The sequence below is a fragment of the Echeneis naucrates genome, chromosome 9 (genome assembly GCF_900963305.1).
Source record: "Echeneis naucrates chromosome 9, fEcheNa1.1, whole genome shotgun sequence".
In the NCBI taxonomy this organism is placed as follows: Eukaryota; Metazoa; Chordata; class Actinopteri; order Carangiformes; family Echeneidae; genus Echeneis; species Echeneis naucrates.
In genome coordinates this window covers 1,037,405-1,065,385 of record NC_042519.1, presented here as the reverse complement: position 1 = coordinate 1,065,385, position 27,981 = coordinate 1,037,405, and the positions used below count along the sequence as shown (strand labels likewise).

At 43.2% G+C, this 27,981-nt stretch overlaps 1 protein-coding gene across 1 annotated transcript; it reads left to right on the top strand.

The window, feature by feature from the left end:
* Positions 1–82: 82 nt before the first annotated feature.
* Positions 83–27,301, top strand: slc4a5a (solute carrier family 4 member 5a). The gene is made up of 25 exons (XM_029509825.1): positions 83–140; positions 269–481; positions 5,384–5,513; positions 5,742–5,902; positions 7,161–7,349; positions 7,962–8,027; positions 8,391–8,446; positions 14,585–14,742; positions 14,842–14,929; positions 16,051–16,205; positions 16,443–16,571; positions 17,701–17,875; positions 18,979–19,112; positions 19,372–19,643; positions 20,772–20,806; positions 21,113–21,304; positions 22,097–22,210; positions 22,908–23,069; positions 23,219–23,397; positions 23,494–23,566; positions 23,864–23,932; positions 24,714–24,887; positions 25,025–25,192; positions 25,462–25,520; positions 26,927–27,301. The coding sequence occupies exons 1-25, from the start codon at positions 83–85 to the stop codon at positions 27,090–27,092; spliced, it is 3,375 nt and encodes a 1,124-aa protein (XP_029365685.1). The 3' UTR covers positions 27,093–27,301.
* The last annotated feature ends 680 nt before the right edge of the window (positions 27,302–27,981 follow it).

Here is a 27,981-nt window from a genome sequence, read left to right as displayed (position 1 = left end):
CAAATGACACATGTGGACCAAGGCTGCCACACACACAGATCACCAGAACAATAAATACACTGATCTCTCTGTCTTCACCAGAATGGACCATGGAGACAGAGGGATGGGCATCTCTCATCTTCGCTATGAGGAGGAGGAGGGTGAGGGTGTGTGTGTGTGTCTGGATTTTATTATAATTTTTTCTTACAGTGAATTCCTCATTCAAACCATATTGTTTCCACCCTTGAAATGGGTGAATATTCATGTACCCGCTCATATCTGTCCCCAGACCATCAGTCCATCTACATTGGTGTCCCAGTTCCTCGTGGTTACCGACGTAAGCGCAGGCGAAGGCGCTCCAGTCGAGAAGCTCCGGACATGGACCAGGGCCGACGCTACAACCATCGCAGACACCATGACCACGACCACTACCAGGACTTTCACATTGAGGAGGGACTCATGGACTCAAATGAGCAGAGTCTACAGGACCTCAACTGCACAAGTAAGTCAGCAGTCAGCAAAGACTTGCAGTGCCCAGATTCTCCAATCTGTTCTTAAGTAATGTTTTAAGAATCTTACAAATGTCTTTATTTTTCCAACTTACAAACTTCTTAAAATAATGGTGGACACCTCCCTCAACAGAAACAAAGTGACAAACCCACATCATAGTTACAGTGTTCCAGTATTAATCTCAACTGGGCAAGATTTGTTACATTAGAGGCTTACATTTTCATTGTAGGAATTTTAAGACAGGTCAAGGTTGTCTCAAACTTGAGAAAAAAAATCAAGAACAAATTTGAGAACTTTGTTTTCAAGAATGCCATTTATTCTTAAAAATTTTCTTCTGAAGAAACTTAAAAATAAATTTGAGAAAATAGAAAATAAAGAACTTTATTTGAGAATGTCAATTCTTTTTTTTTTTTCTTAAGAAAGTTTTGTGAATCTTGCCCCTGATCTTCTGTGAAGGACAAGCTAAAGTAAGAAAGTTTGGTCTGCGAAGGACTTTCTCTATTCCAGCCATTGCACTCTGACACAGTATTTATCCTGTTACCTAGCAACCATGACCACACAGGTTGTCTCCACCAGAGATGGGGACTTGAGTTTGCTCGTCCGACATAGACTTCAGACTTGACTTGGACTCATGGGCGATTCTAGGATCTGCCCTTTGGGAGGGCTAAGCCCCCATGAAGAAGCTGGCATCCCCTCTTGACAAGGAATTATGAGGCTATTGAATTTAATTCAGTGAAAAGTACAGTCACATAGCGACATTAATAACAATAAAACGTTTCGTTTACTTCTACCTCTTCTTCTTTCTAACATGGCATAAAACGGCATCACACAGTGACATTTCATATCTGATTAGTTTGCCGCTGGGCAACAACTGAACTCTTCGCAATTGAATAGCAAGCGCTAGCTCCTAGCGTCCTAGTTTACCATGTTGTGCATCATTACAAGCCATGCAAATTCAAACGTAAGAGACGTTGATAAAATCGTCATATGGTCAACTGCCGTTTAATAGACATCTGACAGATTATTACCAATGATAGACAGGAAATGCATTCAGGTTGTGCTTGATTTTACTGGCCCGTTTGAGCCATTTACCATTTTCACCATCGCCAAACTAAACAGGTTTGCGAGAAAAAAAAAAATATGATTTGAGGACTAAACGATACGATGGGCTAAGGCAAGTTTTGGATGGTCTTGAGCCCCCCCCCCAAAAAAAAAGGACTAACCTCGCCACTGCTTGGACTTGTACTGAAAAGACTTCAGACTGGACTCGGACTCGTGAACAATCATTATGGAAATTTTGAAAAGTCTGACGATCTTAACCTTCTTTTTGTCACTATAATAACCATATTAAGCATCGGGTGCGCGCCTCAACCACTCGTACCTCAGACGACGGTAACTATGGCGACCGGCACACTTGCAGCTGCTTCTGTAATTAGTGACTCCGCACAGATTATTGTTATCCTGCGCGTTTATTATTAGTGACTCGGGCTCCGAACAGAGTCACTATCGTTATCCTGCGCGTTTATTATTCTTTTTTTTTTTATATATAAAAGTTTTTTTTCCTCTTCCGTAAAAGGGTTCTTGTCGGAGGGCTTTCGATTTAGCGCCACGGACCAAAGCCCATCATGTGGGGCCTGTTTGGGATCGGTGTGCTATCCGTTTTCTGGGTAGAATACGATATTTTGGCGCCGTAAACGGCGAAAACGTGGCCAAAAAACTCCATTCATTTCCTATGAGAGACGGCGAAAATCCTAAAAAATCTTCACCTTTTTCAAACCTCTGATACTTTGGCATACATCCAGCTACACAGTCCATTTTACCTTCAAAACGGAGGGAAACTTGTTGTCTTTCAATTGGTGTTTTCATCTTTCTGATATCTTTTATACTTTTCAAACAGCGATTGTTCAAGCGTGATGTTCGTTTCACCTCATTTCTTCTGAAAGTTTTAGTTTCCCATGTGTGTGTATTGCACTGAATGTTGGTGGCTGAGAGTGGAGGAATCTTCAGTTAGAGTGCGTGAGTGAGCTGAAGATTCTCTAAAAATGTATTTTTAAATCGCCCTCACGGCCACATAGTTTAAGGTACGTGCCTCATTTTCTCCAAAGTAGTAGAGATTCTTGTCCTCTCTTGAAAAATGTCTTTAACTGTGGGACAAACCAAATTTGAACTGTGCCCCTCTAAAGGACATGCTCACCCCTCCTCTGTCCTATTACTCCCCATGTATTTTTCTCTGCCCACAAGGAGAGGAGTTCACATTTTCACGTGTTTTTAACTCGCTCCCCTGTCCACAGTTTACATCCTAGAAACACCAAAATACGCACACAGCTTCAGACACTTGTTGTGGCGCTCAGCGTCTGCTCGGTTTTCTGATAAGAGTTACAGTTTTGTCACAAATTGCCTCAGAGTGAGAGGCTCGCAGACCAAAATGAACCTGTTTTCTAATGGGCTCTGTGAGAAGGATGATGCAATCCAAGCTCAGACACACAGCTGCAGTCAATTAAGTCATCAGACTCCTCTGATTGGAGAGCAGCTGAACAACTGCTACCACTGACATTTGTGTCCCGTCAGCACGCACCCCGAGTCACTCTCAAAATTTCTGCCAAGGAATTTTTCTAGTTCTTCTTTTTACTATTATATAAGTTATTATTCCTCTTCCGTAAAAATTTAGATTTCAAACTCATCGGAGGGCTTTGAATTCACCCCCACGGATCAAACCCCATGTCAGGTTTAAGCCACCTAGCACATTATTAAACACACAGGGAAGAAAGACAAAGGACAACAGCGCTCATTTTACTTGCAAGGAGAACAGACAGAGATGTGCTCAGTGACACTCTCTACCCGCTCTGGAGTATCTCTTCTGTTCTCCCCCTTTTTATTTCCTTAGGGTGGTCCCTAGTTACAAAATCTTGCAGCTCTAAAGGTGAGAATACACAGCTGCAAGTAGTGAATGAATAGACGCTTGTTATATGATTTATATTCAAGTTACAAGTCACAAGAAACACAAACACATTGAGGGTTAGTTTATGAACGAAGTAATCTCGCTTCGACATCCTCCCTTTCTTCATAAATCTTCTTCGAAGGTCGTTGCTTCTTCTTCGGAGGTATGACCTCTGCTCCTGCTAGTAAAAACACAGGTTTCTGCATTCTTGCAGGGTCAGTAAAAGTTGAGCAGCACTGTGATAATCACTTTATGTACATTTATTCTAACACCCCATTATCTGGGGCCTGTTTGGGATCGGTGTGCTATGGTTTTTCTGGGTAGAATACAATATTTTGGCGCCGTAAACGGCGAAAATGCAGCCAAAAAACTTAATTAATTTCTAATGAGAGATAGAGATGAGTGATAATCCCCCAAAATCTTCAGCTTTTTCAAACCTTTGATACTTTGGCATACATTTAACCTTTAAAACGGAGGAAAATATGTTCTCTTTCCAGTCTTGTTTTCATCTTTCTGATATCTTTTATACTTTTTGATCAGCGATTGTTCAAGTGTCATGCTCATCGCACCTCTTTTCTGCTGAAATTTTCAGTTTCCCATATGTGTGTATTGCATGGAATGTTGATGGCTTAGAGTGGAGGAATCTTCAGTTAGAGTGCGTTGGTGAGATGGTGATTATCAAAAAAAAATGCAAAGCGCCATTACGTGCACATAGTTTGAAGTACAAGTGTCATTTTCTCCAAAGTAGTAGAGATTCTCGTCTTCTCTTGAAAAATGTGTTTACCTGTCAGACAAACCAAATTTGAACTGTGCCCCTGAATGATTTTTCTTCTCTTTTCTTCTCTGACTCTAACAGGAAGGGTGAAGGCAATTGGGTCAGCCACCCTGCCAATGAGGTGTCCTTTATTAATTTTTCAGGGACTATACGTAGTTATACTTTCAACTTACAGGCAGGTTACAGGCTTATTGTTGACCACATAACATTAATGTTACAGGTTTATCAGGTTACCATTACACTGGATGATAGATGAGAGAACCTTTATTACAACCAGAAGAGACATGAGAGATTATTTTTTTAGAGACTTGAGATTTGACTTGGACTTGTGACCAAAGACTTGAGACTTGACTTGGTAGCCAGTGCTATCCTGTAGCACTGGCTACCACAGAATCATAAAACATCCTGAGGATAGTCCTGCAGATACTCTCTGACCCTGGCCTCCAACCTGTCAGACACACTAACACAACACAAACCCACAAACACAATAGTGACACAACACAATACAAGCACACTCTCACAACATTAACACAACATTGACACACACTAGATTAATTAACATTTCTAATAGGTTAACTAAAGATTTTTTAAGAAGCGTAAGCATGAACTGAAGAATGGACCTCTTAAAGGGACACACTGAAGTTGAGAATTTTCTTTTTGTCGTCACATGTAATTTATTTCATGGTCATTCTGGAAACACAACATAAAAGAGGAATCATTATCAAATAGTTGTAGTCAATAAACAGATTTGATAGCAATGACCTTGACCACGGTGTTAGTTCTGCTGATTCTGGTTTTTAACTTGCAGATCCTGTAAATAAACTGAAATGAAAGGCAAATGTTCATTCATCTTCTACCGCTTATCTGTTTTTCGGTCGGATAGTATTGGTAGCTGGTATTGGTTCCAGCATCCCCTGCTGCCCCAAAATGGATAAGCGGTAGTAGATGAATAAATGAATGAGTGAACAAAAAGCCAATTTGATTTAACCCCAAAATGATGATGATTATTATGAGGATGATGATGATGATTGTGATGATGATGTGGTGGTGATCATGGTGATGATGATGGTGATGATTGTGATGACGATGGTAATGAGGAAGATTAAGATGATGACAATGATGGTGATGGTGAAGATGGTGATTATGGTGATGATGGTGACGAAAAAGTCTCTTTCTTCCAGTTTCTCCAGCAGCTGAGCGGCTTCGTTACATCCTGAGTGAGGATGATGATCTTCCTACACCGACACTGTTCACTGAAATGGACACGTTACAGAGAGAAGGGGACGAGCTGGAGTGGAAGGAGTCGGCCAGGTCACAATGAGACATACACATGCTGAGACAGACATACAATGATGCAGACACAAGCTGAGATAAACACACATTGAGACAAACACATTATGAGACGGACCATGTAAAAGACACATGCTGAGACAGACACACGCCAGTAGAGAGCAGAACAAGACATGTAAAGACCAGTAAATCCACTACACCAGTATATCCAGTATAGTCTAGTGAAGGATGCCCCCCTCTCCCCAACAGGTGGGTGAAGTTTGAGGAGAAGGTGGAAGAGGGGGGGGAGAGGTGGAGTAAACCCCACGTTTCCACGTTGTCACTACACAGTCTCTTTGAGCTAAGAACATGTCTCCAGACGGGGACAGTGCTGCTGGACCTGGACGGCTACTCTCTGCCACAAATCGTAGGTGAGCTTTACCCTGCCCCCTTGATGGCATCACAGTAGCATGTTGGCAAACAATAGCTCACAGGTCACTTATTGCTGTCATTAACTCTGTCCTAATCTTTGTTCTTAATGCTGTCCTTAAATCTGTAAATCTTTTCTTTGTCCTAAACTATGTCCTTAAGTCTTAATTTATGTTTTCCTAAACTCTGTCATTAACTCTGAACAGTGTTGTCAACATTAACCTCCTGAGCACTGAGCTTCAATTAGCATTGCATCTTGGTGAGATTTCTTGGCCATTTTGATTGGCCCCTGATTATTGTAATGTGCTTTGATGGCCACAAGAGGAAAGAGATCGACAAGTTAAGTTAAGGAAAGTATAATGGTGAAGGCAACTGGGAAGCATGGTGTAGTGGTTAGCGCTGTATCCCCATAATAAGAAGGTCGTGGGCTTGGTTCCCAGCCTGGGGCCTTTTTGTGCAGAGTTTGCATTTTCTCCCTGTGTCTGCATGGACTTCCTCTGAATACTCCGGTTTCCTCCCACTGTCCAAAGACAGTGCATGCATGTCTAGGTTATCTGGTGACTCTAAATTGTTCGAAGGTCTGAATGCGAGCATGAGTGGCTGCTTGTCTTTGTGTGTTGGCCCTGTGATGGACTGGTGATCTGTCTGGGGTGTACCTCGACCTCGCCCCGAGTGTTCACTGGAATTTGCTCCAGCACCCCCGGCGGCCCAGAAACAGATAGGCAGTAGAAGATGGATAGATGGATGGGTGAAGGCAACCCAAACAGTAATGTCCTCATATGGGGATGCAGGAGACTATGGAAACAGTGGAAACAGGAAACAGTAGAAACTCTTTAACCAGCTTGTGAAGCAGCTGCCGCTAAAATGGATGAGCCTTCATGTGTGAATAAACAATATGAGATTTTTTGACTGTGACTGTGTTTGGCTTTCATTTATGTTTCAGTTTGTCAATTTTTGTTTGGTTCTTTTTACACTTGTCTCAAATGAAATAATATTAATGTGATTATAATGACAAAAAGTTACTTTTTTCTGTGACTATGCAACTCTGAGTGAAAACAGAAGTCAAAGATGCAACCAATCAATACAGTGTTCACCACGTTAATGCTGCAAAACCCGTGTTAATAGACAAAAAGAACCCAACTCATGTGTGACAACAGCATGAGGCTTTGGTATCATCAACCCCTGGCAATATATCAAACTTGATTTGTCTTCTTTCCCTATAGACCGCAATGCATTCTACTGTCCTGTGTTTTTTTCCAGATGACATCATTGAGCGGCAGATTGAGGAGGGAATGCTATCCCCTGACCTCCGAGGCAAGATCACGTTTGTTCTGCTCAGGAAACATCGACACCAGACCAAGAAGCCCATCCATCGCTCACTTGCTGACATTGGCAAGTCCAGCTCCTCCACCAGTGAGTGTCCTTACCAAGAACTACTGAGACTAGTTGGTAAAGTCTGAAAGGTCCAGACTGCAGCTGACACCTGGTCCAGACTGAACATGAAACCAGGGTCCAAACTGAAGCTGAAATCTGGTCCAGACTAAACCTGAAACCTGGGTCCAAATTAAAGCTGAAACCTGGTACAGACTGAAGCTGACACCTGGTCCAGACTAAACCTGAAACCTGGGTCCAGACTGAAGCTGACACCTGGTCCAGACTAAACCTGAAACCTGGGTCCAGACTGAAACTGAAACTTGGGATAGCTGAAGCTGAAGAGGAAGTTGAAGATTATCCTAAAAGTGAAGCTGAATATGAAGTGGAAGGGAAAGGGGAAGGGGAAGGGGAAGATGAAGCTGAAGGTGAGGCTGAAGATGACGATGAAGATGAAGATGGAGTTGTGCCTGTCCCATCTGTCATGTCCTCACTTTGACGAGGCCATGCTGTTGAACAGAGGCTGCTTTGTCATATCTTGTTTCCATCATTATGACAGATAGTCATAAAATAAGTGTTATCTCTGATTGGTACGTTCTGGTCTCATGATCAATGATCCCTCACTCTGTTTGTGTCCACCATGAGATCGGAGTGTGGGGCCACGGGGAGGACCAGGCCCTGGATCAGGAGCCACCTTCAACCGGTCAACAGAAGACCTCCGGATGAAGCAACAATCCACCAACTATGGCCGCCTGTGTGAGTCACTAGATCTGTCTTTGTTTGTGTGTCTCTGTGTCTATCTCCCTCTCTCAGTTTCTGTTTAGTGTCAGTGTCAGCTTTAGTGAGTTAGCGTGTAAGGTCTCTAGGGTATTTGGGTGCTAGGGTGTTTGGGTATTAGGCTATTAGAGTATTAGTGTTAGCCCGACTCTTCTTTGTCCTCACTCACACCATGTCCGCTTTGTTTATTGAACTTTATTGAAAAATTTGTGGTGCAGGATAAAAATCAACTGTTTTAAACCCTAACCGTAAACAACAACAATCATGACAACAAACCTTGGCAATCTAGTGTTTGATCTGAGGCAGCGAACATGTCATGAAGATGTTGTTTGTCTTATCCAGGCCATGCCCAGAGCCGAAGTATGAACGATATAGCAGACACCCCCAGCACAGACCAGGTGAGCCTTCACTGCTCAGCCTCCACATGAACATTTGAGACGGACATGTTGTGTGTTTGTGCCGCTGTGGCTTCACAAACCAGAGTGTCTGTGACTCCATGTTGTGTTTTCATGACTTTTTGTTTATCTAATTTTGTCCTTTTCGTTGCCCCCTATTGTTGAGGAGCACACCTGGCTGTGTGTTGGCCCGGCTTTGTGTTAAGCTGAATTGATGCTTCCCTGGAATGGTGAGAGCAAGCTCCACTCTGAGTGGCATCAGACTTTTCTGGCAGAAGCTTGTGGAGGTGACAGCCACTGAGCCCCTAACCCTAAACCCTCATTATGTAGTGCAATGTAGTGACATTACTTCAACTTGAGCGGCAAAGGGCCCTGCTGTTGTTGGCTGGATTAGGCTGCCTGGCTGTTGAATTAGGATTGAGTGTCACCCACTAAAATAACTAATGGGGATGAATAACTGAATAAGAATTTTTGACACACAGCACCAAGTGCAGAGTGTTTGTTGGGCTGGATGTTCAGATTGTATTTACAGGCTACAGTAGTTCACATGTGGCAGTTTGCGTGTGTGTGTGGGTATGGCCCATTATCTATATTGAGCGGAAACCATGAAAATCCTAGATGTCAGTGTCCATTCCTCATGCCTACCTCTCAAATGGGAGTTGATTAAACGGCTCTTTTAAATTAATAATGAGAACCGAGTCACACTTGAGAGCCGTTCTTTTTATATGCAAATTGTCCACGCTACTTTCATGTGACATGTGAATGGCTCATGACATCTTTGAGTTTCTGAGTTGTCCCTGGAACTCTCCATTCACGTAAATTCATCTATGTGCAGCTGTATCAACTTCGGGGAAGAGATATAAGTAGTGAGCACCACCCTAACGGAAAAAGTCGGCAGAAAATTTTCTGTGGGGTGGCCAGGATGGAGACTGAAATAATTTGGAGGTGGCATTGCACGAACATAAAAAAAGTTGAATATACAGTATACAGTGCTTGCTCTATTTTTATATTCATACTTGCTTTGAAACTCTGAGTAGAGTTGAGTTAATTGATTTTTTTTTGCTGACTGTAGTATATATGTTGTATGTAGGGCCTGCTCCTGGGATGTTACACAGAATTTCGGCTGTGATGATAAGGCATTCTGTTCCATTCTATAATGCATATAATAAATTGCCTAAAGTTATGAAGTCAAGACAGAATCATAAATATATAAAAGTCTGACTGTATCGTTTAGCCCTTTAAAAGTTTATTTTATGCATGAGAGATATAAAACACATACACACATGTTAAGTAGTTTATAAATTATATTAAAATGCATTTAGGCAGAGTTCACAGGTTATCTCATTTCTATCTCCTCTCATCGGTGAAGCAATACACATTGTAATCTATTTTTTCGTTATGGCAGCTCTCAGTAGAGTTTAGTCAGGCACTGTTATATTATGTTACACAGGAAGCGCAGATGTTTTATTGTGAAGGAAACCGGAAGTTGTGTTGTGGTTGCCGGGCAAAAGTGAACAGGTGTGTGAAGAAAATAAATAAAAGTGGATGCTGCCGCCCACCTCCACCACTGACAACAGGCAAGATAAAGCACAATCCAATATTTGTCAGAGAAGCAAGTTCAGGTCAACTAATAATTTACATTGCCATATGACAACTCAAAACCCGACAGTAATTATGTTGAATGTGAGAAAAGAACTGACTGACTCCGGCACCAATGAGAGTGACTTCTCCTTCACTGAAAGTCCCCTCTACTTCCACAGACTACTTCCAACTAGATCTGCCTCCACATCAGGTAGTGTAAGACACCAGGCCACAAATATTCTGTCTACAGCACCAGCATCACCTAACACTCCCTCAGACATCATTACCCGGCCAAATGGAATTCTAATCAACATCTTACCTTATAATTGCTACCACTGATTATTTCCCTTATAAAAATTACCCCTGGTTGACTTCTAAAAAATTACCGTAATTAATATAAAGACGAGTCAGTCTTTGGAACGGCTCTTTGAAATGAATGCCTTCCCTTCAAATCTTAAACCATAAATCCCATCTCTAACATGGAGGGCTTATCAGTCTCTGTTATTGAGTGTCACATGTATGTTCAGGTTAATTGGTGAGTCTAAATTGCTCAGAGCTCTTTAGAGAAACACAAGAAACTTGTGCGACAAAAAAATGGACCAGACTCAGTGAACACCCTCCTACCAACAAATTTTCACACTGCTCTATGCTCCCTACAGATGATATACAATTAGGCCAGTGAGCGGTGATAGCTATCATGTCTTCGGGGTCATCAGGTGGGAACCTCCTTTCACCAGTGTTTCATCTAGTTAGGCCCACAACACCTCCAGAAGGCTAGACCATGAACACTGGCGTCCCAGAGTCACCCCCCTAATGCCAGCCATCACCACTCCTCACACAAAAACACAACTATCTCAAACAGCACTACTATCACCTACTCTGACCTCTCACCAACTGCACCAGTGAAAGCGGGGTGGGGATACAGACCCTGGTTCGGGTAGGGGGGAGAAATAGAAGAGAGAGAAAAGTAGGGATGGGATACAGACCCTGGTTCGGGCAGGGGGCATGAGAGTATAGAGTGTGCAGGAAGTGGAGGCACTACAAGCTACGCTAGCACACCAGCAGATTCAGCAACCAAACTCACCTGAACAGCCAAAGCCAACACTCCAACACAGGCCAATTCTCCTAGGCTAACCACATGGTGTCGAAAGGCACCAACACACAGCACTATTTCAAACAACACCACTGTCAACTACTCTAACCTCTCACCAATTGCACCAGTGAAAGCGGGGTGGGGATACAGACCCTGGTTCGGGTAGTGTGAGAGACTAACCTTACAACTGGACAAAATGTGCTTTAGAGTTGCAGTACCTGAACACAATGAACATAACGGGTCTCCATTTACCCAGAGCTTTAGGTTCTGGGGAGTTGGCAAGACATCTAATGTTACCCCTATCAAAAATCTAATCCTACTTTCCTCCATACTCCACAGCTCTTTCCAACTAAGCTTCTTCTTCTCTACACCTTCCCAGTTCAACCACTGTCCCTGCTTAGCCTGAGCCACTGCCCTCGCACTCCTTAATATTTCCTCCTGTCTACGCACCTGCTCTACAACCAGCTTCCTCTTCTCTTTGGGACCTGCTCTACTCCACACCGGTTTGCCTGAGCCAAGCCCCAAGCCTCCCCGGCCTATCTGTACATTACCCACAATCTCGGTATGCCTAAGAGTTGCTTCTGCTTCCTGCACTGCCATTCTTGGATTCCATTTTCTCCCCTTTGGTTGGGTTCAGAACCACTTTACTAACAACCATGTCTTTACTCCCAGATAACAGGAGCTCTGTCCTAACCTTAGTACATTTAAACTCCTCCACTAAACTAGATGCTGGGAGCTGTAGTATGCCTTTCCCATACAGTGCCACAGTGCTTAAACATCTCGGAACCCCGAGCCACTTCCTAATGTAAAAGCTTACTAGTCTTTCCATTTTCTCTGCAGCAGATATTGGAATCTCATATACTGACAGTGGCCACATCAAACTAGGAAACAATCCAAACTGCAAACACCACAACTTCAACTTTCCTGGAAGTCCTGATTTATCTATTCTGTCCAGTCCCTCAGCAACATCTTTCCTAAACTGCACTACCTGTTCTCTGTCATTCAAATCTGCCTTGTACCACCTACCTAAACTCTTTACTGGTTTTTCCCTAATTATTGGAATTGCTTCTTCATCTATTACGATTTCGATCACTTAATCTTCCTCTACTTATTGAAATACTTCTAGACTTACTAGGCTTGATTCTCATACTAGCCCACTTTAAGTTTTTATTAAGTCTCTCCAGTATTCATGGCACCGTCGTAGTTATCAACGTCATGTCGTCCATATATGCCCTAATTGGTGTAAGGCGCATCCCATCCTGCCGCCTCTCTCCACCTACAACCCACCTAGAGGCTCTAATAATTACCTCCATTGCCATTGTGAATGCTAATGGAGAAATCGTACACCCTGCCATAATACCTATTTCTAACTTCTGCCAACCTGTTGTAAAGCCTGCTGTACTTAAACATAACCTGATATCCTGGAAATAGTTTCTTACTAAATTGACAACTACTCCAGGCACTCTAAAATAATCAAACGCCTCCCAAATAAGACTATGTGGCACTGACCCAAATGCATTTGCTAAGTCCAAGAATATCACATGCAAATCTCTTTTCTCACTCTTGGCTGCCTGAATCTGATGCCAAGTCATGCTAGTGTGCTCTAAACACCCTGCGAAACCTGGTATTCCTGCCTTCTGTGCTGAAGTATCTATTAAGCTATTCCTTTCTAAATAACTAACTAGTCTCCGTGCAACTACACTAAAGAAAATCTTCCCCTCTACATTCAGGAGAGAGATCATACGAAACTGACTCAACTCTGAGGACTCCTTCTCCTTGGGAATAAGAACACCTCCTGCCCTACGCCATGCTCTGGGAATAGACTGTTTTTTCCAAACTATTCTTAACTGCCTCCACAAAAACTTTAGGATATCAGGTGCGCTTTTATAGACCCGGTAGGGGACTCCATTTGGCCCGGGGGCAGAAGAAGCCTTCGCACGCCTGACTACCTCCTCTACCTCCTTCCACCTAGGTGGTCTAACATCCATTTCTTGATCTATCTCCCCTAATGGTGGCAGTCCTACTACTCTATTCTGCTCTGAATCTGAATATGTATTTCTCAGGTACTCTTCTACTTCTATCTTTGTCGCTTTAAGCTGCCCTCCCTTTTCCTGGCTAAACAATCCTTTAACAAACTTGAACGGGTCCCTGCAAAATGCTGTTCTTACATATTCTTTCCTTTTTCTCTTTTTCCTAAGATTTTCAGCCCTTCTAAGCACAGCTAGCCTATTTCTCAATCCCTATTGCAACACATTAATTCCCTCTCTCTCTTCCTCTGTAGCTCTTTTCCACTGCTTTCTTAATTGTCTTCTTTCTTTAACTAATTTCTCAATTTCTCTTTGCCGTCTAGACTTAGCTACCTGTACTCTTTCAACCCTCTTTCTATCTTGCACCCCAAATCTTTCGACACCGTAAGAGTAGATTATGTCTCCCATTTTTTCTAATCTATCACTTGCGTCTCCTCCTAGTCTACTCAGAATTATTGACAAGTCCCTATTGACTGTCTCCCATTCCTTGCTACTATTTGCCCGTGGCCATCTAACTCTAGCTTTCTGCTCCATATCTCTCTCTCTAACTGGCCTATTCACCTCAATGTCAGCTGCATCCCTTCTTATAATCTCCTCTTCCACCCCTGTGGCTGTGTTGTTGATATCCTCCGAACTGTGGTTTTCTACCTGTCGCTGGATTTCATCCGACTTACTCAATCAACTTCTTAAAAAGTTCTGATCAATGCGGCCACACTGCCCTTCCTTTCCCACACATCTCATTCTTCCTTGATGCACTCTAAGGCCTCTGACTGATGTTATTTTCTGCCAACCACAAGGACAAACCTGGAGCATCTTTCCTCTAATCTACCGTCTTTATTCCCTCCAGCCACACTCGCTATGCCCTTCAAACTATTCTGCCCACATCTAGTCCTAGAGAATAGGTCCGTGCCCCTATCCTTCACTGAGTCACATATCCAACTCGTAGTCTTATCCGTTCCAGTATCTGTTACCGTGTAGTCTGCCTGTGAGTCATCTTCCACCCCTGCTCTCGCTGACCCTTGGGGTATTTTCTTTAAGTGACTTGTAGCTTGTGCTGGTTGTGACAAAGCTGTTGCGCCTTGCCACTGCTACCTTGGATTGCTAGTCCACGGCAGCACCTGTGGGGTCTTTGCCTCATGTCAGCTGTCTATCCAAGGTCTGAGTAAGAGTGTGTGTGGTTGTTTTTCTGTCTGTTTCTATGTGGCAATGGGCTGGCGACCTGTCCTGATAAGCGTTAGCAGATGAATGAATGAATGAATGTTCCAGATGTAATAAGATGCAAATTGGGACATGAGACTGCAACAGCAAGAAAAAAAAATATACACAAAATAATGGTGCAAAGGACAGTGGAAAGGATATATAAAGTGTATTTATTCTTGAGGATGTGAAATATCATATATGAGGTTCTTTTGCTTTGAGATGTCTCCTGTCTTCCTGCAGCTAAAAAACAAGTTCATGAAAAAGATCCCCAGGAATGCTGAGGCATCCAACGTGTTGGTGGGAGAAGTGGATTTCCTGAACAAACCCTTTGTGGCCTTCGTCCGCCTGGCTCAGGCCACTACTCTAGGGGGTTTGACTGAGGTTCCTGTACCAACCAGGTCAGACAATCTGTTGCCTCCAACCTCCTATTCTTATTAAAATCATTTTCACACTCACCCATCCATCTGCACATCTAACACCTTCTCACCACCACACAGGTTTCTCTTTATTCTTCTTGGACCACAAGGAAAGGCCAAGTCCTACAATGAGATCGGCCGAGCCATTGCAACACTAATGGTAGATGATGTGAGTATCTAATATTAGCACACGCTAACACTGATATAACATAGCATAACGTAACATAAAGTTATGTAATGTAACACAACACAGCATAAGATGACATAAAGCACAACATAACATGACATAGCATAACATGTTATATAACTTAATGTAATATAAAATAACATAAAATAAAAGCATAGCAGGTAGCAGATATTTAGATTGGTCTCTTCTATTTGAATTATTGTGAGGGAGAGGGGCAGAAAATGGAATTTGTTGTCAGAGCTGCGAGCTGCAGTTGAAGCTGAAATGTATGTGTTGTATTGTATGTACTGCTGCACTGCAATGCAGATTGTTGAGTGTGGATTTGATGCAGAGTTTCCACAGGGGAAATTAGGACTCTGATTTAATCGTGGACTGTTATTCACTGATTCAATGCATGTTTTAATAGCAGAAAAAGCGGCTTCTTACCATGTTCTACTTCCACACAAGTGGTTAGTTCCAGTGCTAGCTTGTTGACAGACTTCAGTGTGTTAGCAGGACTTTGTGCTCTCTCATCTCCTCAGTAGGTAAGTCCATGTGACAATAAAGAGCGAGAGGCCTAAATGCTGTAGCACTTTACATTTGTCTCATTACGTGGTTTCATTAACGTTTGTTAATGTTGACAGACAAGCAGCCCAAAAAATCCAGTTATTAGCTGGAGAAATGTAGCGGTTGGAGCCAAAGGCTTCAGTAACCCCATCTAATGATTGCTCTGGAGGCCAGAATAAAGCTGGACTGTTTATGTGGAGGGAGAAACCAATGAAAGTGCCCTAGAGCAGAATAACAATTCCCAATGACCTGAAGTCTGCTTAGTGTGATGTGACAAGCTGCAAAGCTCGAGCTGGACCAAATATAATCTTTAATTTTGCTGTTACGCTCCTATGCATTTGACTCAGTGTTTCCGTGCAATGATCAGTTCCTAATTTACATTGGGGCTCCAGTTGTCAATTCAGCTTCCACAAATTATGTTTTACACATTCTCCAGAGGCCATTAAAGAAGATAAGTCAGCCTCAGATGTTGTTATTACAGCATTGCATCCAGATCAGTATCACCTTGTTAGAAGCCAAAGTCAAATGGTAGAATTCTCTCCCTCTATTTCCCCTAGCTCTTCAGTGATGTGGCCTACAAAGCCAGAGATCGGGAGGACCTCATTGCAGGCATAGATGAGTTTCTGGATGAAGTAATTGTGCTTCCGCCTGGAGAATGGGATCCTAAAATACGAATTGAGCCACCAAAGAAAGTCCCCTCTGCAGACAAAAGGTGGGAGTTTTACCATCCAGCTCAACGAGGAACAGAAATCTCTGAACTTGTCTATGTGAATTTGAATATCACAGAACTCAAACTGTTTTCTCTAAGATTTAAACTCACCCCTGCTGACATGGAGGATTCATCTCTCCATGTCAACACCATCAGACAACAGCTGACAAGTTCCTAACCTTCTGATGCCATCATGGAGTTAACACAAATAAACACATTTGGTTTAATGTGTCTTTGTAGGAAGTCAGTGTTCTCCCTGAATGAGTTGGGGCAGGTGAACGGTGCTGCTGGGGGAGGAGGAGGCCTGGCTGAAGATGAAGAAATGCCAGTGCAGCATGAGCTGGGAGAGGAGTTGGCCTTCACTGGGCGGTATGTTGTCAGGCCACACGGCCAACTGCTGCAGGTTTGGATGGAGCGCTATCCATTTGACAAAGCAAGAAAATTATCTTCAACACCCCCAATGGAACCTTCAAGAACACTTGAAGTCAGGGGTGCCAAACTCAAATTCACAGTGGGCCAAAATTAAAAACTGCGCCGAAGTCGCGGGCCAAACTCAATATTTATTGAAAAATGGACTGCAACTCTTCATTGCGTTTCTGAGCTTCAAGGTCGGCAAATCGCTGGGTAAATTCGGTGCTGAGTACGCTGAGTTTTCCAGCAAACTGTGCACTAGGCAACACATCGGGTCTGATAAGTTTGTCCAATGTGCCTGGTAGAATGGATGCCAACGATTGTCAATGGAAAGGGAGGGGGCGTTTAGCGGTCTCGGCTGATGCGCCAACGCAAAGCATTCTGGGATTTGTGATATTAGTGGTGTATGTGCTATATACTTGTGGGCCAGCTCGAATGCAAATTTGGTGTGGTCTCGGCGGCCAAATATAATTACACCGAGAGCCAGATTTCGCCCGCGGGCCTGAGTTTGACACTCGTGCTTTAAGATAATATACCAAGATTAATCTGATTGATTAATCTCAGTCAATGTTGCAGTTTTAGCTCTACCCCAAGTAACAGGACTAACAACCCTCCGCCTGCCCACTGACGGTGGGGGGGCTTAACCCCCCCCTCAAAAAGTCTTAGCCCCCCCAAGCAAAAATTAAAACACTGTAAGCACTATCCACAATCAACTGCTGCGTTGCTATGCCATTGCCATATGTCAAAGCTGTAACATATGTATCAAACCAATCAAATCACAAATTAAGAAAAAGTTACACGCATACAAGAGAACTAGAGTGCATGTGTCTATGTGTGACCGACAGACAGTTAAAATTTGTAGGCCCCCCCCGATAAAAATCTAGCCCCCCCCAATTAAGAATTTCTGGCAACGTTACTGCACCTGCCATAGCAGGAAACATACAGTCACAAGATTTTATTTATTGATCTGATGTTTGACCTTCTCTTTAATGCTGCAGAAAGAAGTTTTATGTAGTTTAGCTGATCTTATTTAAGATTATCTTAGCTTTGCTTATATTTAGCTAACTGTTGTATGTGTGTGTAACAGTTTCTGTGGGGGCCTCTATCTGGACATAAAGAGGAAGCTGCCGTGGCTCCCCAGCGACTTCTATGAGGGTTTTCACATCCAGTCCATCTCCGCTGTTCTATTCATCTATTTGGGCTGCATCACCAACGCCATCACCTTTGGAGGACTTCTGGGAGATGCTACTGATAACTACCAGGTAAAATGGAGCCTGGTCATCAGAAAAAGCTTACATTTTTCTGCCAGTCAGTCCTTTTATATGAGCTGCTGTTTATCAGCTCAGCATCATCTGAAACAGTTGAAAGAACTTTTACCAAATGATGCTCAATCAAAAAGGAGTACTTCCTGGTTGTTATTTATCAGACTGTGACAGATTTAGTTTCACATTGCTTCATAACTGCACCTCAGCAGAAACAAAAAGTTTTAGATATAATAGATATAAATTTTAGATTAAATCAAGATGAGCTGATGAGCAGATAAATACTGAGACCAATAGTCTCTTTTCTTCATTTAAGTCTGAATTTGTCTTTGCTAAGTGGCTCATGCAGAATAAATATTATGTGAATAAGGATAAGGAAGTAGGATCTAGTTCAAATATAAACCTGAGCTCGCCCACTGTGCCAACAGGACATTAATTTTAATAAAAAATAATGTCCTGTATAATTTGAAATAAAAAAATATTGGTAAAAGTATTAGAGCTCTGGGTTAAAGGGGTTATATGTAGAAATACTTCCTGGATAAGAAATTTCACTTCCTGGACTAATTGCCCTGCTTCCGCTCCTTGTGCTAAGCTAACAAACTGAGACAATAATGTCTCTCTTATGTGTCTTTTCCCTGTAGGTCACAGTTTGTCACATATAAACCTGAGTTCCCGATTAAAATCAGCTCTGTCATTGCAGGAAGTCCAATTGTAATTTGTGTGTCATGTTGATGAAACCACTGAGAGGTTCTATCCATCCTTAGCTTGTTTTCCTCCACATAATGTTGTTGAACTCTCTACCCAGCTGTCCATCATTTTTATGAGAGAGATAAACTGAGACACGTCAGCTTTTATCTGGTTTCTCTGTTCCAAGTCTTAACTGGTGCCATTCATTCACTCGCTCACTCAATCACTCATTCATTCATTTATTCACTTACTTTGTTATTTGTTCATAAACACATCTCCACGCTACAGTGTGAACCATGCCTCTCCTTTGCATATTTGTGCATCAGTGCTTATATATACACACACACATAAATAAACAAGCTTGAGTTGTTCCTATATCCAGTTGTTTCTAACCTATCCCCCCCCCCCCCCCCCAGGGTGTGATGGAGAGCTTCCTGGGCACAGCTCTGGCTGGTTCAGTCTTCTGTCTGTTCAGCGGTCAGCCACTCATCATCCTCAGCTCCACTGGACCCATCCTCATTTTTGAGAAGCTGCTGTTTGAATTTAGCAAGTGAGTTTCACAAACATTCAGAGTGGTGCAGGGACACTGGGATGTCAGCAACTCTGTCTGTCTTCATGAAGGTCCAGGAAAGAATAGCAGTAGGTGTCCAGCTCACAACAAACCAAATGGGTCAAAGGTCACAGGTCCTAAAAAGATATTGTCTTTGTCAATCTTTAATTCATTCCCCTTGTAGATGCATGTAGGGCAAACAGCCTTGTGTTTGTTGTGCAGATGAATGTAAACATTCATTGACTCCTCCCTCCCAAAGGAACAACAACATTGATTACATGGAGCTGCGTCTGTGGATCGGCATCCACTCCTGCCTGCAGTGCTTCATTCTGGTGGCCACGGATGCCAGTTACATCATCAAGTACATGACTCGCTTTACTGAGGAGGGCTTCTCCAGCCTCATCTCCTTCATCTTTATCTCTGATGCCATCAAGAAGATGGTTGGCTCCTTCAAATACTACCCCATCAACACCGACTTCAAGCCCGACTATGTCACCACCTACAAGTGCGAGTGCCTGGCCCCCGACCCGAGTGAGTTCACCCCTTGACTCAGGCCTCAGGGAGTTTCAGTGGGATTACGGTCACCCAGACTGAGCCCAGTCCAACAATATAAACCCCACTGTGGCTTTATAAGACAGAAGTATGTGATAATATCCCCCACATACATCACAATCAGCATATTCAGCTTCCTCTAGTGGCGTGGGGGGGTCAAAGCCTCAGTCCTCACTAGGTCTGACTGGCTCAGCCTGAGACCACAGACCTCACTGCTAGGTTGGGGATGTTCTGGTGCAGGAGCATTAATAGACCCCGTGGCCGAACCACTTACCCCCTCCAGGTGTCAGCTAACCTCTGTGAAGGCAGCCCACTAAGTCTCCAGTTCTGTCCTTTCCAGACCTCTACCGAGAGAGAAGAGCGCAAGGAGCGCTGCTGTCAGTCAGATATTTCCTCCTGACAACCTGCAGTTGGCTGATGCTCTTGTCCTCTAGTTGGGAAACTGACTGGTACTACCCACCCAGGGAAAATCTGGAAAAAGGGGATTTCTTTCTAGATCCATGCTCTCATCCAGCTGCCCCCCCATCCCTCAGATGTTGCAGCAGGGAACTGCAGCTTAGAGTGCAGGTCATTTAGAGATGAACTGACAGCTGCTCACTGTTCATCTTGACCATATTTATCTTTGGTAAATGTTTCAATCCATCACTGATTTACCCATACTCTCACGTCTCCAATCTAATTTCTGTAGCCTGCATCATTTAGGCCTATGTTGCCATGACAATGGTGATCAAGTTGTTGCTATGTCACCAGCTTTTATGCAGGTAGAGAGCATGGCTTCATGAAATTCAACTTTCCTTACTCACTGTATAAATTCCCAGACCATCTGGAATCTGAGTTTTTGATTTTCAGTCATTCTGACGCTGACTTCTCTAACTGATCTGTCTCCTGTTTGCTTTTGTCATGCACAAATAATGTGGCTGCTGTCTCCTGCAAGTGAGTCTTTGTGTTTGTTTGTGTGCATGAGCCTCACACATCTGCATTATCCAACAGCGTGATTCTCACCATCTTCTGCATTTCTCTTTCCCTTGTTTTCCTCCTCGTTCTGATCTCTTCTTGTGTCACTCTCCAATTCATAAACAGTGGCTGCAATGATTTTCCACGGTTTAGTTCCAATGGCAGATAACAGCTCCAGTGTCTCTGGGGTAAGTTCTTGTTTACATTCAGTTCTTGTTTTTGTGTTTGGAACCGAAAATGGAAGTCTTATCACATATCTGATTCTGAAGATTGAATTACAGGAGACGTTTCTGACCCACAGGGATGACAATGTTAGAGATTCATTTGTTTTTAGCTGAAGCAGGTATCTGCTGTCTTCATTTACCTCACTCCCCCCAATTATAACTTCACATCCAACTTTTCACTGTGTCTTTACGTTCCTCTGTGTCTTTGTTGAAACTCTTCACTTGTTATCATCCATTCCTCTCTTCCACCACTGCCCCCCACCCTCCCAGTTGAATGTGACAGCTCTGGACTGGAGCCAGTTGAGTAAGAAGGAGTGTCTGAAGTACGGAGGCTCTCTGGTGGGAAAGTCCTGCAAGTATGTCCCTGATCTGGCCCTCATGTCCTTCATCCTCTTCTTTGGCACCTACACCATGACTGTCTCCCTCAAGAAGTTCAAGTTCAGCCGCTACTTCCCCACCAAGGTGATACGGCTACCTTTCAACTAATCATGAGCTACTATCCCCTGTCTGAATACAGCAATGACAATAAAGAATCTATCTATTGTAAGAAAAAACACAAATGGATGAAAAACAGAAAAAGCTTAATATGGGTGTATTACATTTCCATTGGAAAGCAACTAAGTGAAACCTCTTCAGTAATTTTAATGTCCTTTTAATGTCTGTAGCAATTATATCTAATAAAAGTACAGAAAACATAATGAAATAGCTCAGTAAAATGACATAATGGCGTTCCACCATGTTTAATTCATATATATATATATATATATATATATATATACCACTCTATCAACATTACAGTGTTTGGGATCATGTGTGTGTGCTTGTATGCTCCTTTCCTTTGTCTTAGGGACATAAAAATAAATCAGGGGCTGTTGCTACCTTGAGCCTTTAATTACATTTTAAACAGTGAAATGCTATAAATACCACAGAGCAAACAGAAAATAACAATATTTTAATAATAAAAAAAAAAAAAAGCAGCAGTCTCTAACCAATACGTAAAGCTTGCTCACATCACTCTCTGATTTAATAAATGGACCCATTAGCAGAACAGAGGCCTGATATAGATGGGGACACTGATTGTTCAATCCGTTCAGGTCCAACACCACATTGATGCTGCCCATCTGCTGTGTCTTTTATTTTTATATTTTTGCCTCCTATCAGACCTGCTTTCTGCTCTCAGCCCTGTAAGGACTGGATTCTGTGTCTCATCCAAAATCCCACTCTCTCTCTCTTTCTTTCCATGGGTGGTGCTAGCTGAGGAAGCTCATCAGTGACTTCTCTATCTTCATGTCCATTATGACTTTTGTGGGACTTGACATGTTGATGGGACTCAAAACCCCGAAATTGATTGTTCCCACAGAATTTAAGGTAAAGAAAGAACTTTTCAAGTTAGGGGTTCATTCAGAAGTAAGATGGCAAACAAAAATCTAAGAAATATTCAACATTTTCTGAATTTTATTTATTCCTTTTGATGAGTTGATTGAAGCCATGTTAATATTTCTCATAGGAAGCTACAACCAGGATTGACTTTCGACACTGTGCTATTCTTAGAGAAAATTATGGGAGATGTTACATGTTTAGGGTAATGTTGGTTACAAGTGAAAAAGTTATCAACTATATACATAAATACGTATGAATGTCTATAATCAGTTAGGAGAGATTTTAATAGACAGTACAAAGTTCTGCTGCTGGAACTGTTTTAAATGTATCTATTACTTATCTACAACTGTGATTATTAGGAATTTTTATATTTTATTTTTTAGTTTTCAAAGATTTTCAAAGGTCTGGATGTAGCAGTGAAGATGATAAGTTGTTATGTGAGTCTCAATTAAAAGATGTTAAGTAGCTACGGTCAGGTGGCTGATCTTATCATAATTACCTTAACTTAGCATAAAGGCAGGCAACATAGAAAACAGCTTTGAGCATATGAATGAGTGAATATAGCTTTGTACAGGTATCACAGGTATCAGAGCTGGCTCCTCTTCTTCAGTTCCTGTTCTGACATGAAGACCTGAAATTCAATTAGCATCCTCAGGAAATAAAATAACTTCTGTCCTTCCATCAGCCCACCCGGCCCGATCGTGGCTGGCTGGTGATGCCATTTGGAAAGAATCCGTGGTGGATTTACCTGGCCAGCTTCGTCCCTGCGCTCCTCGTCACCATTCTCATCTTCATGGATCAGCAGATAAGCGCCGTCATCGTCAACCGCAAGGAAAACAAACTAAAGGTTGGGGTGCCAGTGAAGAGTCCTGAAATAATCTTATTCAGACAGAAATTAATGTTTAAATTGGATTTAAGGCTAATCGTGTCTCTGATTGCAGGTGTTTTCTCATACAGAACACTGTTTTTCTGAAATGTCTGTTTCTGTCCCGGCAGAAAGGCTGTGGCTACCACCTGGATCTGTTCTGGGTTGGTGTTCTGATGGCCGCCTGCTCCTTCATTGGCCTCCCCTGGTACGTGGCGGCCACTGTCATCTCTATTGCACACATCGACTCTCTGAAGATGGAGAGTGAGTCCAGCGCTCCTGGAGAACAGCCCCAGTTCCTTGGAGTTAGGTGGGTCCACATTAAGTAACCCAGAACACAGAACAGTTAGTTTGTCAATTTGTTGCAAAATTGACTTAACAGCCTTTTTCTGTGTCCAAAACACAGAGAACAAAGAGTGACAGGCATTCTAGTGTTCGTCCTCACTGGAGTCTCCATCTTCCTGGCTCCGATCCTGAAGGTAGGAGGAAAACAAAATACACTCTTGATCAAAAGCTTAAGACTGGTAGAATAATTACAAGTATTGGCATTTTGCACCGGTGGATTGTACCCAGGTTGTAAGCAGAGCATCAAAATGCAAAAAGAAGAAGCAGAAGCAAGTGTGCCGTTTAAAGAAAATAATACTGTGGTCTATTAAAGAAAATGTTATTTGAATTAAGTTTTCGACATGAAATGGTTAATGTGTATTATGTCAATAGAATAACAGCACAGCACCTGTAGTGAATCCTAACTGTGTTGTCTTGTTGTTGTTATGTAGTTCATCCCAATGCCTGTGCTGTACGGAGTCTTCCTCTACATGGGCGTGGCTTCTCTCAGTGGAATCCAGGTACGATGGTCCTGTATCCTTAAAGGGAGTTTTTGTGGCTGAATGTCTGATTTACTGTCTTCAGTCGAGCAGACAGATGGGATCTGTCCACTTAGACACATAGAGACACATGGAGGGCAAACTGTAGCTGGAGCATCGTTTTGCTCCCATATCCTCATGAATTCTATACATCACTTCTATGAACTTCATGCAGCATCATGCTCCTGCCTACACCAGTTTTGAATATCCGCTCTCATTCTTTCCCTACTCTACCCAACTTTGAACCCCCCCGTGCTTCTCTCTCTCTTTCGCGCTCTCTCTCTCTCTCTCTCTCTCTCTCTCTCCCTCCGTCTCTCAACCCAATCGGTTGAGGCAGATGGCCGCCCCCCCCCCCCCGAGCCTGGTTCTGCCCAAGGTTTCTTCCTCTTAAAGGAAGTTTTTCCTTGCCACTGTTGCCAAGTGCTTGCTCATGGGGGGATCTGTTGGGTCTCTTTAAGTCATTTTATAAAGAGTTTGGTCTAGACCTGCTCTATATGTAAAGTGCTTGATGTAACTTTGTAATGATTTGGCGCTATACAAATAAATCTGATTTGATTTGATTTTCGTGATGGTGCCTGCTGCTCTTGTGACCAGGTGTTATAATAACTAATATTTGAGCTCAGGCCTCGTGAATTCAGCAGCAGGTGCAGCAGGATCAGGGCCAGCAGCTATGACTCAAATTAATTGAGATGAATGATGATAAAGAGTTTGAACCTTGTAAACCAAGCCCTCCAGACCTGATATCCTGTCTCCTTCTCTTCAGTTCTGGGACAGGATTAAGTTATACATGATGCCATCCAAGCACCAGCCAGACTTCTCCTTCCTCCGCCATGTTCCCCTGAGGAGGGTGCACCTGTTTACATTGGTCCAGATCATCTGCCTGGCTGTGCTCTGGATCCTGAAGTCCACCTTCTTAGCCATTATCTTCCCTGTGATGGTAGGTGATTTGTTTCTGAGGAAACTGTCTGAAGAAGCTCCAGCTGTGGTCAGAGGAGCTGCTGGTAAAATATTAATCTGCTCCGAAATGGACGAGGAACAGCCCTAAAATCAGGCTAACTGTGCCAAACCCTTTAGATCCTGGGCCTGATGGTGGTGCGGAAGATGCTGGACATGGTCTTTTCCCAGCATGACCTGGCATGGCTTGATGACCTCCTCCCTGAGAAAGAGAAGAAGAAGAAGGATGATGACAAGAAGAAGGGAAAGGACAAGAAAAAGTCCAGACCAGACAACAAAGAGGAAGAGGTGAGACAACTGAAGCTCTGCTGTCCCCTGCAGGAAGGACAGAACATCACATCAGGCTCTGTCTCTGCCTCTGTGTCTGATCTGTCTCTCTCTGCCTCTGATCTGTCACTGTCTCTATCTGTCTTTGTCTGTCTTTTTCTGCCTCTGATCAGTCCCTGTCTCTGTCTTTGTTTAGATGTCAAATATCTTGTTTCCGTTTGTCTGTCTCTGAGCTCTGTTATCTCTGTTATCCCCCTCTGTCTCTGATCTGTCACTGTCTTTCCACACAGGACAAGTACCGCACCTCCTCCAACCACTCCCCCAGCTCAGAGTCAGACCTGGACCGCAGGTATTGTGTCCTCAAACTGCACATCCCATACAGGGACCTGGTCTGTCCTGATCTGGATCAGACTCAGTGGGGAGCTCACTGTCAGCCTACTACACGTACTGCTCAGTAACACACACAGCATATACTAAAACACACACTGCTATGTAACACATATGGACACACACACTGCTCAGAAACACTAACACACACACACACACACATCCTTTGGCCTCACTCTGTCTCCAGTTCTGAACCAGTTTTGGACATGTAAAAGAGGACACTCTAAAATGCCCCCCCCCTCTGTCAGGAAATATCTCTGTCCTCACTGTTCCATCACAGGCTGGGATACAGCACTGTGGAAACAGCCACACGCTCTTTGTCATGGTGCTGTGTGCTGTGGATTGAGGACTGGGTACAGTATCCAATGGAGGACACAGTTTCATCTCTTGGGCCAGTCTATCCATACACTTTAAGGCAATAAAGAGGACTTGATGTGTCACTGTGAAGCTGCTCTCCAGGCTCATGACCCAAGGCAGCTCTGGTGATGCATGTAGATTTACACTGATCGGGGTTCTCAATACAGATTAATGAGTGCATATTTAAAGCTGTGTGGGACATTGGTTGTGTGAGATATTAGTTGTGTCATTTACAGTACAGGCCAAAAGTTTGGACACACTTTTCTATTCATTTGAATGAGAAGGTGTGTCCAAACTTTTGGCCTGTATTGTATCTTATTTACTCACACTTGTATTATAGCTGTGTTCATCGTTCTTGAGCAGCATCATTGTTTTGGTTGTTTCTTCTCCTTCATGTTCTTAAGCTCCTTAGCGAATCACTCAGACCTGCATGGAACATGTACCTGATCCCCCCAACCCTGACCCCAACCTCTATTCCTGCTTCCTATCCTGATGCTGCCACACTGACCCCTTGACCTTGACACCTGCTTCCTGCCCTGACCCCCCTCTCCCCAGCCCCCTTTGCTGGGACTGCATTGGAACAGACATTGGTTCGTTCCACATCAGCTTATTGTTGTTTGTTTGGATTAAAGTGTTGCCTTTGTCAAAGGACAGACACTTTTTAAACACACAACATTCAGTCATTCCAATCATTATAGTTGCTGACTGTTGTCACGGTGACATCTCATCATGACAGACAGAAGTAAATGATTATTTTACAATCAACTAAACCAAACCAAAACAAATCAACACAAAAAAATCTTTAGGTTAAAAAACATCCAAATGTTGAGCCTGTCCACTCCCAGTCCAATCCCAGTCCTCACTGTGGTACAGGCTCCCTTTGCAGCAGTTCTGTGTGTCATGAGCTGCCTCAGTGACAGACTGGAGTCTTGCTGTCCCCCGGCCCCCAAAGTAGTCCCTGGGTGTCATTGCCTGTGGGTGTGTTTGGTAACCGGAGCTTGCCTTTCTCAGCATCACTCTCCACCTGAAGATTTCCTGCCCATCGTCTCCGGCCCTGCCCATGGGCCGAGGGATGTCCTGTCCCATCCCTCAGGTCAAGATTGAGATGGAGTCAGACTACGACTCGGACATCGACCGTCACCGGCCTCGGGACATGAGCAGTGAGACAACGTTATAGAGCCTGGACGTGCCATTTTTAGACAGGAGTTGGAGCCGCCCCATGGACAGGACGGTTTGAACCCATGCTGTGATGGACGGGACCTGTCAGTGCAGCTTCCATAGACAAACTGAATTTATTTATTGACCTGCCTGACCCTTATGACAGGAGACATTTATCTGTGTATCTTTATTATGATAATGTACTTTTACTGTAATGATGATAGCTAATCTCGAACCAGAACCAAACCTGATGTCCCAGTTTCACATCAGAGGCTGAGTTGGTTTCAGACTGTGAAACGTGAAGCTGTGGTATCATGTTTTACCGTGGTTGACCCTTGACCCCACAGATCCAGCTCTCCTCTCCCCATGTCCCTCGAGTTGTCAAATTTACCCTGGCAACAAAAAGAAACAACCAAACAGTCCTGATGTTGCTGCTGAGCAGGATCAGCTGCAGACAGATGTTCATTGTCCCTTCCATTTGTCATTAAAATATTATTGTTCCACATTGTGTGTGATGTGTCTTTTTTTTACCTTGAGCTAAAATATCTGCAGTCAAAGCAGGTTTCATTTTGCATCTTGAAAGGTGATCACCAGAGATCGGCGTGATAACACTTTGTTTTAATACTGACGTCAAATTTAAAGATGGAGACCTGGATCTATTTTAAAATCAGTCTTTCTTTTTTTTTTTCAAATCATCTTTCTTCCCTGTCAGATTCTGCTGCATACATTACCCACAATGCTACTCCAACAGCGATAGGTCAGAGTCAGGTGTATTATGTTCTTCAGTCGTTACATGGAACCAGCTCACTCAGTCTTACCACCTTCAGCTGCTGGTCACTGCTGGGAACCAGAGGCTTTAATGTGTTTGTGTTCCTGGGCCAAGTGACAGTGACAGACGCTCAAAGACT

Bases quoted from the DNA above. Each gene is read 5' to 3' on its own strand.
- slc4a5a (XM_029509825.1), top strand. From the start codon at position 83: ATGGACCATGGAGACAGAGGGATGGGCATCTCTCATCTTCGCTATGAG. The intron at 16,572-17,700 runs GTATGTTGTCAG...TGTGTGTAACAG, and splicing joins GAGTTGGCCTTCACTGGGCG to TTTCTGTGGGGGCCTCTATC. The intron at 19,113-19,371 runs GTGAGTTTCACA...TCCCTCCCAAAG, and splicing joins CTGCTGTTTGAATTTAGCAA to GAACAACAACATTGATTACA.